An 18,493-nucleotide genomic window follows, 5' to 3' on the forward strand; every position below is an offset into this window, starting at 1 on the left:
CCAGCAGCATATTTGCTTTGAAGCAATATCCGAGTAGAAGATGATTCAGATGTGTTGAACGACCTAATCCTCCATGGGAAATCCTGTTAGTGATGCATGAGATGTATGAAAATGATTACTGTAAAAAAAAAAAAAAAAACCTTGCTAAAAATAGCTTGGTAACATGCAGCGACATTCATATATTTTGCAGTCAGCTATAATCAAATAAATTTGTATTGAAATACAAATGTTTCCCAGAATTTAACAAAAATATCTGCACCAAAAAATTATATGGTTTCTCAACAGTGATGCTGATTCCGATTTTAAACTGGAAAAAAGCTTTGTTGCTCTGCTGGGGGAAAAAAGGAAAAAGAAAAGAAAATGCCAGCAGCACTGCTGTGTTTCCTTAATGGAACTGCTGGCTGTAATATTCATACTATTTCATTATGGAAGTGTCACAGAATTAATTACAGGATTATTCTGGTCCAGGTCACAGGAGGGAGATAATCTGGCAGTGTAACAATATGAATTAATTTTTTATTCACTTAAGTTCCCCTAGCCAGGTAACAACGCACTGAGCCAAACACAGCAATTTCCAGAGGGAAACTGGTAGGTCCTATTTAATTTTATTAGCAGCCGGAGGTGATGGCTTGTTAATAAGAATTCAGAATGACAAACTTATAATGGAAATGCAGGTAAATTTGTAGTCTGTCCTTCAAAGTCCTCTAGTGCTCCCACCCATGGTTTAGTCTATTAAATCACTATGGTTGAACATCATTCGGTGCCAGTGAACTGCAAATGTTGGACTAAATCAACTGATGAAGATCATATAATGGGAGGGAAACTTCCAGAAAAGCTACTAAATGGACCTCATAATTAAACACACTGACAATAAATGTTAAAGACAGAAAATAATTCAATGAATATCCTAACAAGTCAGGAAATATACAGCACCACAGACAAAATTTAGACTGAGGGAACTTACTGAAACTGTTAGTTGTCAAATTTTACCCTTATGCCAAAAAAACAATGGCTAACTAGTAAAAATTCAAAAAATGTCTCATCGCTATGCGGAAAGCCACAAGAATAATAATTAAAAAAGAATAAAACTGCATATGAACAAGCCCAAGAGTAAATTTACTGACTTGTTGAATGTTGTATTAGCAACACCTCAGCTAGACAGCTAGTAGCTTGTAAGCTAATGGGATTAGCATTAAACTATTGGCAAATAAGAGTAAAAGGACGCATCAAAAATTAAAATAGAAATTTGCAAAACACCTACAAGAGGGAGTATCTGAAAATAACGCTCCAGTGACTGTATTTGGGAGAAATAAGCCTATATTTGTCATAATTTAGTGGCTTGACAGATAAGACAAAATGGCGGTTGTAACGGTGTCAGTTAGCTGTCAGTGTCAGTGACAGACCACTCAACTGGAGGCAAGAGCAGAACGGTATATTTGTTTTTTAAACAACATCTGGTTTATTTTAAAATCCAGCAACGCCTACTCAGGTTTCAAAATAACATCTGGAGAATATGAAAAAGATAACAATATACAAGATTTGCATATTTCCATTGGATGGGTTGGAATAAATTAAACTTTATTTGTGTAGCACTTTTAATAAAGATGGAACTTAATTAAAGGTGGTTTATGTACCAAAATAATAATAATAATAAATATTAATCAAGACTATGCATGGAAATACAGTTTCAGAACCGTAGATCTAATTTGCACTCAATTTGGTGCAGAAAATGGTGCAATTTTCAGGGAAAAATCTAAAGACTGCTGTGCTGAGCAGTGCCCAGTGTTTTTTCAAATTTTACCAACGCCTCTGAGCCTAAATGTGCAGTAAAATTTTCCATACAACCTCAAACCTTGCTGCCGAAGTGCTCTTGAGCAGACAGACCTGCCACCTCCAGTGTGTGCTGCCTGCAGCTGCTCCTCCGGTCCGACAGGGGGCAGCGCGGTGAGGAGCCGCAGCAAACTGTCCGCTGTGTTCGGTAAATCCAATATGTCTGCGCCCTAAAGGATGCAGCTAACGGCGTGAGAGAGCAGGACAAGTGACAGGTAAGACAACACCGAGGCTCCTGTGGTTTCTGCAGTGTTTAACACGGTCTTATTTAAAGTGTTAACAATATTTAAAGCTGTCTGTGTGGATGTTGGGACTGTGTGTGTTCGCTTTAGCTTCCTGTCGCTTTTTGCTTTTCAATGTGACAGTGGACTCAAACTGCTACGTGTTTGTTCGTCAGGGAGTATTTTCAAGATAAAGTGGGTCAGTGTTGTTATAGTTTGATGAATTCAACAAAGAAAATAGTATTAAACAAAGCGGTATGGATGAATGCTGTAAATCAATGGTACCTAGCCTTCTTATCATGTATGTTTGTTGCTTTTTACGAACACTGCTGGATAAACTAGTAACAAAAGGAGTTTTAAGCACGTCTGGCAAAGACATTAGACATATTTTTAACTCTAAGTGGTGTGAGCAAAGTTTGAACAGTTCTGGTTATTTCTGCTTAAGATGTTTTCCACTCAAGACCTGTTTCATTGCCAAATAGGTTTTCACATGGGAGAAATTTGACTTAGTGTTTTGGTTCATAACAGTAAATGCTGACAAACGGGACATTTTAAGAGGATGAGATTTATCATCTTTTTGGAAAAACAGCAAGTGTTGTATGTCAAATACGCAGTGAGTGTTACACAACGAATAAGAAGCAAGTGTAGCAAAACAAGGTTATTATAAAAGTAATGAAACCGTTTACAATGTTATTCTAGTGAGGTACCTGCATAGATTTTGCTGGACTGTGCAACCGGTATTGTCTTCGTTATTTGCATTGTGGGAATTCTACTGTAAGAAATACTACAAAAAATTCCTAGATATAAATTCACACTCTGTCTTACACAAGTTTTTCTCATATCCCTCCCAGCAAAATGTAAAAACAGTCGGGGTAAGTCTCCTTGGGTTTCGTCTAGCTGTTCCAATAATGAGGGACTTCAAAGTCTCCACAGATTTCTTTGTGTGGGTCTATCTTCCTCTCATCCTCCTATGAAACTGGGCGCTCAGATTTACACTAGTGACAGACACAAGATAAGACCTCCCATTCAATCCCAAGGCCTCGGGATCAGGCTGGCCTCCTGAACATAAACAACAGTGGATGAGAATCAAGATTTCCCATAAGAGAGCACGTATATGAAATGTGCAAAAGAACAGCATACCTAATGTCCGAAGTGAAATATATCATATATATTTCTGCTTGTGTTTTTTTTTAAGTGTTTGAGGTTCAGCTGGAAATATGTGATGGCACATATATCAGTCAGAAGCATTCTAAATTATTTACCTCTGTTGCCAGGCTGCTGTCAATCACATCTGCTAAAACTGCAAACACGCATTCCCCCAGCATCTGTTAAAAGCCTTATGCTTTGCCAAACTGAATCTTACTGGCATCAAAGCCCTCTTGTTTCTTAATTGTACCCAACTGAATCCCTGAATTCACAGATATTTTTCTCAGCGGACTTCTGCGGTCTTCTCTCACCGCATGAAAAGCACGCGTGGAACCAACAGCACTGACCTTGGCTTTGTTCCAGCAACTATTGCAATGCAGTGCTGCAATTACTGGTGTTATTTATTGCAGCTGTGGTTGACAAGCTAATATGCAAAAAGGTCTATTTATCTTCATTATTCCTGCCCTCAGTCACCCCTAGTTTTTGGATCAACTAGCTGAAATAATGTGTTAAACTACCAAATGATACCTGTTAAAAGAGAACAACAAGATGCTTATGGACCAATGATCTAAATGCTTCTTTTCCCAAATCTTCCTTCAAGCCAGGCCAAAAACGTAATTCTGTTTGGATTGAATGATAGTTTAGCCAAGAGTGTATAAGACATCAAAGGTTTGTAAAGATGTTTTGATGATGATATCCTATCCAGACAAGATCATAACTTATTTATATACAGTTTCCTTACCTTTTCTTCTTGTGACTGCTCATCACAGGAGAGTATGTGCAGGAGTTGCGGAAAAATGTATTGTTTCTTATCACTGACAGATTCATTTTAGTAATCTTTAGCAGCATGTCATGAGGAAAAATAGTACAGGCTAAGAAGATGTCCAAAAGTAGTGCCTAGATTCAAATCCTCCCTGCTCAGCACTCATTGGGTTCTGTTTTTAATGCATGTAAACTGGAAAAACAGTATTTTACTACTATATCATGCATGGCCAACCGCTAGTCATTATCAGTCACTGAGAAAACACCTTAGTGGTTTATTATTTTGGATCAAGGACACAAGTTTTCCATCTCACAGTGTTGTAAAATAGCTGAGTCATTTAACTGCAATTGCTTTTTGCAGAGTCCTTGTTGGTAAGGACAGTTGACCCCTCTTCATCCTCATGTCCACTTCTAAGGTCGCTAAGCATCCGCCCTGTACGCTTTTATAAATTATTGATACCTCCCAGCACTAGGGACATGAAGTCCAGCCGCAGCAGGAGATCAGACCCAGGGGGCCCAGATGGCTTCAGAGTTCAGAATGTTTACTCTCACATTTTGGCTGCCGTCACACTTGGCTTGCAGCTTCTGAGCAGTAATTCTGAAGAATGAATTTGATAATGTCAGGGCCTTGTGTGTGGCCACATGTCGCCTGGAGATGGGTGTGATGCTTCTCCTCTGTGTGTAATCGTATAAATCTGTGGCTGTGCTGCTTTTGCGCCTCTTCCTCCCCTCTCATTACTTGTTTTTTGCAGTGTTGTCTACAACATGAAGAAGTCTGATGATGCAATAAAGATGTCTTTTTGCTCTTTTTTTGGTGCATCCTATCTGTAAAAATCATTGATCCAGGTGTAAACCCCAACATATCCTGTTTCAAATTGGAAGATAAACATTGCATTTTGCTTCTAATATAACTCCAGCCTGTTTCTTGACACACCAGTCAGTGGTTTTGATGTGCGTTGTGCTCTCGTATCAAACAAAAACACTGACAGCTATGTTGCCACAACATATGAAACAAGCTCCCTGCAATATATATCAGAAAATTATGTGGAGTCAGAGCTGTTTTTCTGTTTTTTATTATGTTTTTCAAGTACCGGTTCTGCTGCTGATTCTTCATTGTTGCTGTTTTAGATTTATTCCAAGTGCTGCCTGTTTGTAACACAGTCTGTCTTGCCACTCAAAGATGATGGGGAAGGGAGATGTAATTCAGTAGAGCCAGTAAAGAAAACGGCCTCTCTGAGATTTGATAACAAGCAAACGGGGATAATTCATGCAGGATGTCTGGGAGTCATCATGGTGCGAGTACAAGGTCCTGATTTGAACCTGAGCTGCAGCGATGGGCGTATGTGTGCTGCTTCGGTCGTCAGCTTTCCACACAACCGCATTAAAACAGTGCATAGGATGACTGGTGTCCGCATAAAAATTTCACACTGTGGCTACTTTGAAGCTAGCAGTAGATATGCATCTCTGTGTAGTCAAAAGCATGTGGCCTGTTGAGCATTTCATTCACACGGATATGATTGCTGAATAGTTTAGGCCTCTGTACAGCTGCAAAACAGTTTCTTTATAGACCTGATGTGTGCATGCTGGGAACAAACAATGGATTTAATAGATGGATGGATGGAACATCTTTGGGTTTTGAAACTATTACCGAAACAAAAGCAAGCAATTTGAAGACTTCATGTTGGCGTCTGAGAAACGGTGACATGTCTCACAATTTTTTTTATACAAGGACCTAAACCATATATTTGCATTCATTTATCGTTTAGTCATTACTGAAAGCTTTAATTTCATACACTAAGGATTTTTGTTGAGTGAAACTATCTAAACACCGAACTACACTAGTGTCTACTTACATTTGGTTATGTAGAGTTAAAATGTTATCATTTTGCTCAAACCCGCCTCACACAGTTGCACACATTCACACCTAGAAGCTGATGAGTACAACCGCATTCTGATCTGACTGAGGAGCTGAAGAGTCCAGTACTTGCTCAAGAGAACCTCAAGGGTGGTAACGAAGGCTTTCCAAGTGCTGCTCTTAAAAAATGAAGACACAACGATTGAACCAGTGACCTTGACATCAGAAACTTCAGCAGAAATACCGTTTCTCCGGTGCAGGCAAAGAAACACATGCATGATGAAAAGAAGCTATGAAACACAGTGATTCTGTGTTCTTTTGAATTTAATGTTCAGTATTTTGCCGATGAGACATCTGACAAATAGGGTCTTTTATTATTCTTACTATTATCATCATACCACCACAGCAGTGATACGGAAATCAAATTATGATGATTGATCGATTAACTGACTGTCACACTATGAGCCTTGTAGAGAAATGATTATGTTTAACCAACTTGCTCCATGATGCTAGTTACAATGATTTGAATTTTAATGTCAGCATTTTAATAAGTCAGTACAGAGCGTGAAATAGTTTGGAAGAGAAGTCACTGACATTGAGAAAGCAGCAATACTGGAGGCAAAGCAGGCAGCCTGCTCCAAACCGGTGTGTTTTGAGCCACACTGCACTATTATATTAAAAAATGTGGCCTAATGGCAGATGGAGGTCACTTCAGTGTTTGCGTAGACTGAAATATGGCTTTCTGTGTTGATGTTTGAGATTGCTGAACACATTCACCCTGCAGTTATGATGATTTTTTTGGTAGAGATTTAATCTCTGCCTGCCCAGTAAGAATATCAGCGAAGTGTAAGATATACATTTAAAGTAGTAATACCTTTGTCAGAATATACTTTCTCAGCATAATAGCCCGCTGAAAATTTAATATGAAACTGCTGTTCCTGTTTTCTGCCTATTTTGTAGTTTCAATCTAATGGGGTCTGGTGTTACATCAGACTATTTATTGCAAAATTCCATTATTGCTGAAATTGTGGGAGTAATGAGGTGTTTATTTTTGAAATTCGCAACTGAGCTAAAACCTCGGTGAGATGAGACCCGTGGGTTCAGCTGTGGGTTAAACCAGGTCATGCAGGTTCCTTTTTTCAGTCTTGAGGGATCATTCAGGCTCTTCTTGAGTTCTTCGTTTTATTTGACTGGCCTTTAGCACTTGGCATTCAGCAATCAATAGCTCCAGGGCCGGAGTTTGATGGTATGAATACTAATGCAGTGGAATAGCATTGGCGTATGACTGGCTCCCTATAACTTTATATCTGACGTTATCTCTTGATCTTATCGAGAGCGTCTCGTGTGGCTGAGTGAGTGATAGCAGTCCCGTACACTTGTTCCGTGTGGTCACCGCATTAAGCTCATCGATTACAGTTGATCTGTGGCTCCTAACTCAAAACATGGTGCCACTTAAACAGTTACTGCAGCAATCCCAGAGTTCCTTGCTGCTCAGCGAAGGTCCTTCCTCTGCTGTTTTTTTGTGCTGCTAACAAAAGTTTGGCGATCTTATTTATTCAAGGACACCAGTCGTTTATTGAGGCTCTAATGGTATTCAGATATTTCTGCACAGATGAGCAGATTCATGAAATTGCTATTATAATTTTAATATGCTTTTGCTTTATTCTGTTAGTATCGAGGGACTTGAGCTTGTCTCCAGGGCATGTATTCCTGTTTATCTAAGTATGTTCCACAGCAGGGTAGTGTAGTGGTGACGGACTACCTCTGAAGTGGCACCCATGACTGAAGTGCACCACTAGCTCACTGAATTAATCTCCCAGCTAAGTGTCTTCTGTGAAATGTAAAGGTGAGTGCTACCACTAGATGGACCGCCAAACTAAGAGTTGAATAAAAGACATTGTAAGAGGTGGTTTAAGTCTATTGAGAAGATAAGAATGAATTTGGTCCTTTTCTTTGGAATTTCAAAGAATATTAATCATTGCTTCTTTTTGGAAAATGTGCTCTGACAGGTTTTATCTCTATAAGGAGATGGGAACAGAAAGAAATTTATTTTCTATTAAGACAGAGTGATGAGACCAGAATAAGAATCCTTCAGTTCCTATCAGAGTATGACAAAATTACACCCTCAGGATGGGGAATATCACGTAATGGATCACGCTTTTCAGACTTAACCAAGGATGGAAGCTTGCAGAGTAAATTTAATTTTTTCCTCCAAAATCTTCCTAATTAGGACTGGGAATTATCAGCCAAGCTGGAGATACCGTGTTATCACAACACACGAGAATATGCAGTAAAGTAAGTCGGTGGACAATAGAAAGGAGAGCTGCACCCGTTTAGAAATACATTCCCAGCTGAAAATAAAAATACTAAACTCTGGTGTAATATGATGATGTATATTATGTTTATCAGGTATAATGTTGATTTAGAATGAGTGTGTTTGCATTTACTAAGCGCTAAACACAACTGAGGCTGATGGTAGTGTCTAAATTCTCCTCTGTTATGAAAAAATAAGAATCATTGAATAAATATAAACTAAATTAGCCTTTTTAATGACAGTGCTTGCCTTTCATGGTGTAAATGTTCCACCAAAACATTGGCCCCATCAGTCTATCGCTACATCCTGGGCTGAGCACCACCCAAGATGTTTGTGATTAATTTAGGGTAATACAAGGTAGGCAAATCTTTTTTCCCCCCACTCTATAACAGAGTAATGCTGAGGTGCAGTCAAACCGTTCCCCAACACTGAAACAGGTCTGTCTGTGCAAGACTACTGACGCTATTACAATTCATTGTGCTGGGAAAGTAAATGCCATGGAAATTCATTCAGCAGGCCTCAAGACATTTCACTCAAAACCACAAATATCAACTTCATGGAGGAAAAGACAAGAGATCACTGTCTTTTGTGCCTTCAGTCCATCTGGTAGATGTAATATATTTCACGGAATGATTGGAAAGCGTTGACCTGCTCGTGGTGCTACATCAAAAGTCAGTAGATCAGAAGTCTTTAGGATTCATCCTGTGGGCGTAATGGATATTTGTACCAAATATCACAGCAATCCATCCAATGGTTGTCAAGACATTTCACTCAAATCTAAAAATGCCAACCTCAGGGAAAGTCAGAGGAGTCATTGGGGTTCATCATCTGGTTTCCATTAAACATTACAGTTCACCAACGTGGTGTCGCTCTGCTCGGAATATTACAGATAGTTAAACAAGGGCAATAAGTTGACATCAGCCATAATCTAGCCTTGATGACTTTTTCCAGTTCCTTACAATACAGAATCTACATTAATAGAACCACAATATTAAGACTACTTGCCTAACGTCGTGTAGTCCCCCCTCATGTCACCAAAACAGCTTTCAGCAGTTGTAAAACCTCTTACGGTGTCCTGTGTTGTCTGGCATTTGGACGTTGGTAGCAGATTCTTTGGGTCCTGTAGGTTGAGAGGTGGAGATCAGATTCTGGCACGTCCCAGATGCTCATTCTGTTTGGAAACCAAGAAGTCAGGAGGTTAAGTCAGTGTTCCTCGAGCCATCCTGAGCAGTTTTTGTCATCTCGTCGGGTGCTTTGTCCTGCTGGAGGAGGCTGCTACTGTCTGGGGTCATTGCTGCCGTGGGGGCGGAAGGGTTTCCCAGCAGAACATTGCTTTGTAACACGATGATCATCAGTGTTGCTCAGCTCACCTGTCAGTAGTCTTAATTTTAAAGCTGACCAGTGTGAAACTACTAGAAGCTGTGATCACATCCTCCTGCTCCTTCATGCTCCTACCTCTGCAGGAAATTTTTGTGCAATTCTGCTCACAAACAAACAGCAGTGGAAGTATACCTCTACCTCGACTCTCACCTTGGCAGTGGAATAACCGATACTCAAGTTAGTACTAAACCTTGGCAAGCACAACTCAGCAACACATGCTGTTGTCTGGTGAACATGAGCTCCTGAAGGCCTACAGAGGTGGTTTAGAATGGGGAAGAGGGAGTAGCTGCTGAGAATAATAAGCCAACCACATAAAGGTGCTCTGACAGAAGTGAAAAGCCTTTACTGAGGCAGAGTTTTCAGGTAAACACACATTTCCACTTATTCTTGAGTCGTTGTCAGAATGTTCCTTTGATAAGATAATAGAGTTTGATTCTTCATTTCATGCGGCAATACAGAGTCTGTGTCACTGGGAAATGTTTGACTTCATTTTCCTCACTAATTTAGCAAAGATATGAAGACGAGAAGGAAGATAATGTGTAACAAAGGTTATTGAACCAGCCTTAATTCTGTGTTGTTGCAGGTACAAAGCCTGATCCCTCTGAGAAATGAATTAGTATTCAGCTTTTATGTTGTCCATCTGCAACAAAAAGATATGAAAGATATAAAATGAGGATGGAGACATAATTTCTACCAAAATGATACAATATCAGTATCACTCATACTGAGCATGCTCTTAGACCTTCAAACTAAAGACAAGTCTTAAAAAACATTTTATCTCTTTTTCAAAAATGTAATTTAAAGGACAGCAGAATCTCTAACCCTGACTTGTAAATAAAAACGGATTCAGAAGCCTCGTTGATGCTGCCTACATGCTCCCCTTAATGAACACTAAAGTGAATAGCCTAAACAACTGGGCTTCACTGGTGCAATTAGGCCCAAATTTTTAATAGCAAACTGATTCATTTCTTTAATCGAAGTCGGTTTTATCCTTGAAATGCCGTCAGTTTTAATTATGTTGAAACATACAACACGAGCGGCCGTTATTGCTCTGTGACAACCTTCACAACTTTTAGAGGCACAGTAATGAATGGGTGATAAAATGTAATGAGTTTTTACATGGAGGGATCTACTTTCAGATTATCTTTTCACAGCAGTCTATGTAGACCTGCACGTTATCATGAAAGGGGGGATTTTTCTCCAGCTTTTCTCCTGTGTGCTCAGTTTTATTGACATGTTTACTTCTGTCAAAGATGTTGTTTCCATCGCTGATAGTTTATTTGACAGGTAACGGGGGAGACAGGGGGAGAAGTTCCAGATTTTCTTAGAAATATAGGTTTAGAGTTTGGTCTTCCTAGTCGATACAACTAAACTATACAAGCTGACGATTAGGGACTATATGCCAAATCCAAAGGGAAGCTGTAAGGCCAGGATATGAATTTAACTGTAATAGGATTTGCATTGTTGGGTTCAGTGGCAATTTAATGTATTCTGCAACATTTTCCACAGTTTTTTGCTCTATTACAGCTCAGCTCACCTTCCTTTATTATCTGGTTATTTAAATGCTGGATTTGTGGCATGTCATTTATCAAGCATTTTTTAACAAAGTGCTTTCACACAGGAACTGTACACAACACAAACAAATTGCTCCTTCTGTGCGCTCCTTATTATCGATGACGCTGTTGCCAGTAATTGCCATAGGAACGTAATATTCAGCCTAAAGAGCAGCTCAAAATTGGGTCTGTTCTCATCAAATTACTGCAGCTTTAGTTTGGTTACTCACAACAAAACATTAACCCAGCCCTGATTGAAGCTTATTGTGCAGCCTTGAACCATGTTTCCCGCTGCTGCACTGTTAATGCCGCTTTATTCCTTAAATCTAATGTAAATTCATCTGCGTGAAACGCGCTGTCAGTGCGGTTGTGATGCCTTATGTAGGTCAATTCTTCTTCAGCGTTCACTGCTTGGCCTTATGATAAGTGATTTCATTTTGTGAGGGAACTGCAGTTTTATTATTCATACTCCAACAGAGATTGGAGCTGCGGTGCATTAAAGCATGACGTTGTCATTTCCCCCCACACAGAACTGTTATTCCCTCTGCCCTAAATTGGAATTAAAGGACCAGTGTGTACGATTTAGGGGGCTCTATTAGCAGAAAGGCAATCTGGTATTCATAATTATGCTTTCATTAGTGTATAATCAAATGTAACGACAAATCATTATGTTTTCCCTTGCTGAGAATGAGACCTTCTTATCAACATAGGGAGAGGGTCCTGCTCTATGGAGGCCACCATGTCTCTAATGTATGCCAGGATGAAAACACACTGGTTCTATAGAGAGCATTTTGCGTGTTCAGATTGAAGTGACGGCTACCACAGGTCCTGCTACATGCTTTAAAATGGAAGGCTGTTCAATTGGTTTGTACCTCGCCTCTAGATGCAACTAAATCCTGAACTCTGATCCTTTAAACCCAACATTTAATGCTGGTCCTAACTGTTTTCCCTCACAGTCACGAAGCTCTAGTTAAGCCTCGTCTCTCTGTGTGTGATTTTATTGGTGGATATTTTTATAGCATATTTTTATGCCTCCATGCCAGCGCCAGCCATGGCCAGAGGCTTTATGTTTTCAGGCTTATGGTCTGCCTGTCCTTTCTTGTGAAGGCGATATTTCTTGAACACCTGGAGGCAATTTTACATCTGGCCCAAAAGTGCAGTTGGACTCATGAAAAACTCATTATTACTTGGTGGTGAAACTCAAGAATTCATATGCTAATTATGATGAGATTTCACATGAATGTCTAGCAGGACCAACAAGTCCTCAAATTCATACGACCGCATCGGTCGTGTGCACCGTGCACCGGAATACGACCTGTGAGAGCGTATTTACGTGAGCGCCCCTATGGGGAAAAGGAACGCATTACGGGATTTTATTCACGAAACGGCTTTTCCGTCGCAAAACAGCTTTTTCCTCACTTTCCCAACACGGGTTTAGGGTTAGGGTTAGGGATAGGGACAGGGATAGTGTTAAATAAAAGTTTATTCATGGTGACGTTTCACCTGCGACTCCGGAGTGTCGATATTTACTCAACCGCTAGAGGTCGCATACGTCAAAACGTAAAACACTGGGTCGTAATACGGGCGTGTACAGACGACCTATGTGGTCGTTTTTTGTTTGAGGACAGGCTGAGCAGGACAAATGATGAGCTGATGACATTTTACATCCAAAAGGTCAAAGGGCAGCTTCACTGTGACGTCATGATGCTCTTTAAAAACACGTTTCTGGCCTTTCTTTCACCCCATACTTCAGAACAGAAAGAACAGTTGTGTCCATTTTTCACATTCGATCAGATACTGAATTGGTGACTATAATCTTGGGTTCCCACCTTTTAACTGTGTGGCTTCTAAAGGTCTTTTGTGCTGCCAGTTTGAAGCTGTGTGTGAAGCTTTCATGTTTTTGAGTTACTAGGGGAGCTTCTCTGCAGCATCAATCAGATTTGTAGTGTAGTCCGTTGTGGCTACAACTTTGTTGTATCAGAATCAGCTTTATTTCCCAATAACTCCTTAATACTTGTTTAAAAAAGTCCTTCAAATTCTTCACTACATATATTATAAGTCTGGACAGATATGGATGTAAATGGATTGTTGTACAACCACGACACAGCAGTCTTATTTTCACTTTCAAACTGTGGGTGTAGTTATTTAGTTTAGCTTGCCAGTTAGAGATTCATGAGTATTTCTGTCATTGTTTGATAACAAAAGTGGCTTTTCCCACTTCAGATTTAATGCATAATGGTCTCTGCATTTCTAACAGACTCCAAAATTGATCTAACCAGCAGCACAATTCTTTCTACAATGAGGCAGCTGAACACATTAGGTGAGTAGCGTGAAATTGACCTCTGAAAAGTTGCAGTGTATGTGAGTTACATTGTAAAGACAGCTATTGAGAGAATTCAAACTAAATAGATTCCATTTGGGACTCTTTCTGCAGTATGCGTATCACCTTAATGCCCTCACAAATATTGCCTCATGGTGGTTGCACTTTAACGGCTGCTGGATAATCAGCAGTCCAGATAGAATCACAACTTTTCTTGGGAGTCGCTTCTCCCTGTTTGTTGCTCTAAAGCAGCATGAGGTCCCATATATCTTTCTGGTACTGTCTCTTCTGTTGATCTAATTGGATACCCTCTGTTGCCTACAATGAATCATTGCTGGACCTCTTCTCTCCCCTCAAGTACTTATTTTTATTGAATGCTGGGTTCCCGTGATTCACAAGGCTCAACCTTAAAACTTGTATTTGTCCCTTGGCTCCAGTCATTGATCTTTTTTTTTTCTTCTTTTTTTTTTAAAGCAGCTGTGTCAGTATTACTTTTATTCCAGTGGAGGATTATAGGCCTACTTTTATGTCCTCTGCCTCCCCAGAGAAAGGCCACGAGTTCAGGCCTTTCTACCCACTCTGCTAATTGACTTCTAATTTGGCAAATGTATTTTAAGGTGGTATGAAAAAGCAAATCCTTCTTTGTGTTCACGTATTGGATTACACTTCCATCCTTGTGTGTTTTTTATTATTGTTATCTGTCTCTACTCTGCCCTTGACTCTTGACCTCTACTGATGCAGAAGAAGCTCTGCTGCAGCGCAGATACTTGGTGATGACACCACTCAGAGTGAGGTGGAGCGAAGAAGGCATTTTTGGCATGCACCCCATGATTTTTTTTTTTTTAGAGAGAAGTTTAAATCCTGTTAGTTTTCAGGCTCTCCAACGTGGCGAGCATCTCACTCGGTTGTTGATCCACACTCCAAACACCTCCAGGAAAGTGGCTCTTGCTGAGCCGATCGAAGGCAAAGATTTTTTTAATTACTCACCCGCTGAAGAATGGAAAGGCACGGGTTCTGCCTGTGGGTATTTGTATTGACTGGAGTGTATGATGTTTTAATGAGACCGTTGTGTGAGTGATTTGTTGCAGTTCTGTATGCTTGAAAGGCTAATTTGTTTGTTTTCTTCTGCCTTTTCAGTGGATGGATTCTCAGTTGACTTGGAGGCAGATTTAAGGCTTTTCAGACATACCAGGATGTCAAAGATCTCCAAGGCAGCTAAGGCTGTGAAGAAATTGGATACAGGCAATGTAATCCGGGCCATAGTGAGGTCAGGACAAGCGGCCCCTGGACCCCCATTAGGCCCCGTCTTGGGACAGGTAAAATTACCCACGATTCCACTTCTTGTTCCATCTGTTCGCTCTGAGTAATCACGAGTATTAACTTAATTGCAGGAGCAGAGCTTCATTTTATCAACTGACCTTCTGCACACAGCTTTCATTAACCGCCAGACAACCTGATCCTTCCTTATTTTCACGTTGCCAATCACATAGTTGCCTCTCTCCCCTCAGTCACCTCATCCTACATCCCCACCACCACCTCCATCTCCTCCCATAGCCCTATTCATATTCCCATTCTTATTCTAGTCGCACAGCTCTATTGTGCAGGTGGGTGCCACACACTGCCTCAGTCTGCAACTGTTTTCTCACAGTTTCCAGGCCAAAGATACTAACACCTCCATCCACTGCAGCTGTCCATATACATTAGCCTCAGTCTTTACAAGCCAGCTGATGAAAGGGAATTGAGCTTGTGAAGGTTTTGTCTTAAATTCTCGTATCCTTCTTTCTGCTTCAATTGCTCCAGAGAGGCAGCTGAAGTTGTCTTGTTTTTTATTGCTCAGGGATGCACCAGAACAACTTTTTCACCGCTGATCCCAATTCTAAGTAGAAAAATGTATGTAGTGGCTGGCACAATAATAAAAAATATAAATCAGCAGTCTTCAATGTCAGTGAACAAAGTGGAGTGAGGATGGATAAGAATAGCAGAGGCTGGATTCCTTTTTTTTTTTGCTGCAGTAGCTTTTCATTGCTGATGATCCATTAATTAACCTCGTCTTTGTTTCTGATCACACGAGTGTATTGTTTTAGATCTTCCTAATAAATTTTATATTTTATTTTACACCATAAAGGCCCAATCTGCTGCTGCTTTAATGGTCATTCAGCTATTAAAGTTTGATTGTCCTTTGCAGGATGGAATTAAAGCAACCCTATGGCTCGTTCTGTACATACAAATGATCCAGTTAGGCTCTTTAATGGACAGAACTCATCAGCCCTGGATGTTGTTGCACATTTGGAAACCAGATCAGTTCTCACAGTTAATCCGTCTCTGTGACTTAATGATGAAACTCAGACAGGAGAATAGAAGAGTGTACAAAGCTGGCAGCAAAGGGATCTATACATGATTAAAAATATCAAGGAAATGCAAATGTTGAGATGTCAGAAAGAAGTTAAATAATGTAAAGATTATCATACTTCATCTGACATCGACAGTAACTGCACCATTTCTTTAGGCTTCTGTTCAAAGGGTTCTACTCTGCTGTCAGTCGCTGCACAACATTACAATAACAAAATTCTGTTCATTACTGAACCTGATCTTCCAGACAGACTGAGACTTAGATTTACTGCTCCAAATTCCTGTAGTTATTTTAAACACTTTCTCTACTGATATCTGCTTGATGTCGTATTTTTCTCTCATGTTCACATACAGAGGCTGCAACTAATACAAGCATTCTGTTGTCATTATTTATTTATTGTTATTTTGTCTAAAAATCTATTAGTCTAGAAAAGGCCAGAAAATAAAAAGTCTTTTAAATTCCTCCTTTGTTTGCCCAGCAGGCCAAACCAAACTGTTCACCCCAAAATGCTAATTTTCAATGAAAAGGCTCAAAGCTCCACATTGTAGGGGCTAGAACCATTACATTAACAGTGTAATGTAAGCTATTCAGTTATTCAACTAATCAGTTCAGCTTTAACTGAAGCAGCTCCAGTCAAAGTGATTCAACCTCTCACACCCTTTTAGTTCACTTCTGGACTCCGTCTGTCTTTCTTTCCAAATGCTGCATCATTTATGAAGACAAAGTCTGTGCCGTAGCTTTGCAGATGGCACTCAGTGTTAAAAATCAGAGTTTTTCATATCACAGAGGTTACATTTGTGCTGTGGGTCTGCCTTTAAGCTGCTGTAATGCATTTTAAAAATGGATCACTTGACAACATGGGATAAAAGATAACTAACAAATGATTTGCAGTCGACTGTGCAGCTCTTCTCAGCTCTACGGAGCGCATCGCCATTGTTAGACACATTGTTTTGGTTTTCTGGCATCTAACTTTGTAGTTTTGGTTCTCAGATTTGTTTCCATGTGCAACAGGGAGCTGCTTTCAAAAAAAAAAACACGTTAAAACCCACAATACACTACCTGCCCAGCACTGAACAGCAGAATGATTTTGGCAACTAGTTGTTGAGCTTAGTGGAGCATTTAGCAGCTAAAGAACACAATCAATATTAGACTGACAGTCATCAGGTGACTGGAAACGCAGCTGATGTGATGTGTTAATAGGGAACCGTGTGCTTAAAAAGGCTGCTTTATAAACCTAAAAGCTGAAAACACATCGGTGCTGTTTCCGTCTAATTAATGCTGCCTTCAAGTGACCAGAAAAAAAATCAGTTAATACAGGTTTGAGAATGATTGTTCTCAGGAACTTTGATGTTTATCTGTGATTTCGCTTTTGCTAGGAAATACAGTGAGCGGTTAGTAGAGGTTCCAGCAGCTGAAAGAGATTTTTATTCAACAATACAGTGGTGGATCTGTGCTTTAATCTCATCCCATTCAAGCATCTTTTATCCGTGCTCAAAAATACCGCAGCCTGAGTTTAACTGCTGCCAAGTGAAGAGAGTGTAATAACCCAATTTTACCATCTCTGCAGTGTTTACCAGTTAGATGTATAATTGATTTTAGGATTTTTACTGATCACATTTAAGAAGCAGCTAAATCTTCTCTCCTCTTTCGCCACACTGGAGACCTCTGAGGTCCCACCGAGCTGCAGCTGAGAATTAAGAGGCTCACTCTGACTGGCACTCAACTCTCAACTGTAAAGGTCATCGAGCTTTTCCATTTGGCTCGTTTGTAGCAATTTGTGAACTTCAAAGGTTAATTGCAAATGGATTTTATGGATTCTTACCTAATTTTCCGTAACATTACCCATTATACACCTTTAGTAGTGGATGCAAGAACTTTTAAAAAAAATTTTTATGGCAGAGTCACTGCTCTTGACTGACAGAGGGCATATATTTTATGGCAGCTAACCAACAGACATGCATAAAAACTCAAACAATAGCAACGATAGATTTTAGAACAGTCCTCCCTCTGTCTCGCATCATATAAAGCCTTTCACAGTGACATGAGTGCTGATATGTCGGCATCAGTGGGAGTCTGTGGTATTTTTGGGTTTTCTTTCCCAAGCATGCTATGCTTGGAATTTGATCATTTTGAAGAATCTTGGATTTGTGACACCTGAAGATAACACGCAAACTGAAAATAGTGGCTGCTTTACCAGCCTCAGCTATCATGCAGTGAGGTCTTTAATGCCTGTCTGTGTTTGTATGATCCATTCTCCTTTGAACACTGTTTGAGTGAGAAACGCGATAAATAATATATAGGATCCAACGTAAATGGTTTGTGTGTGATAAATGTGGAGGTTTCCCACTGGGAATTGCATTTTGTTCACTGTACTCGCTTAGTTTTGTGTTTCTGTTTATGAAATTTTTAATTTTGAGTTTTTGATTATACTTAGACAGGTGCAACATAAAGACAGATGCAAATATAACAATATTGTTATCTGCTGACAATGTATTTGAATGATAAATTAGAGCTCATATTCTTTTGAGGGTGAAGGGTTTCCTTTCATATAGTGTGTTATGCACCTGCTTTTTGCGCAAGTCAAAGGTCAACAAACTTGAAAACCCCAAGTCTCCCCAAGATTTACTGGGCCAGCTGAACGATCAGAGCAGATTGGACTGTTCAGGAGGTGGTCTTAAAGAGACAGAACAGAGTGCTTTAGACTGAGAATGGGAAGAGGTGCTCCAGCAATGTACAGTATAAACACGTTACATATATTCTAG

General features: G+C 39.9%; 1 protein-coding gene across 1 annotated transcript in view; it reads left to right on the plus strand.

The window, feature by feature from the left end:
* The first annotated feature begins 1,922 nt into the window (after positions 1–1,922).
* Positions 1,923–18,493, plus strand: part of mrpl11 (mitochondrial ribosomal protein L11) — a 46,183-nt gene continuing 29,612 nt past the window's right edge. The window contains exons 1-2 of the mRNA XM_051954683.1: positions 1,923–2,045; positions 14,519–14,697. Of these exons, the coding sequence (XP_051810643.1) occupies positions 14,575–14,697 (123 nt within the window). The 5' untranslated portion in view covers positions 1,923–2,045; positions 14,519–14,574. The remainder of the gene's footprint in view (positions 2,046–14,518; positions 14,698–18,493) is intronic.

This window comes from Acanthochromis polyacanthus, chromosome 10, assembly GCF_021347895.1.
Source record: "Acanthochromis polyacanthus isolate Apoly-LR-REF ecotype Palm Island chromosome 10, KAUST_Apoly_ChrSc, whole genome shotgun sequence".
Lineage (NCBI taxonomy): Eukaryota > Metazoa > Chordata > Actinopteri > Pomacentridae > Acanthochromis > Acanthochromis polyacanthus.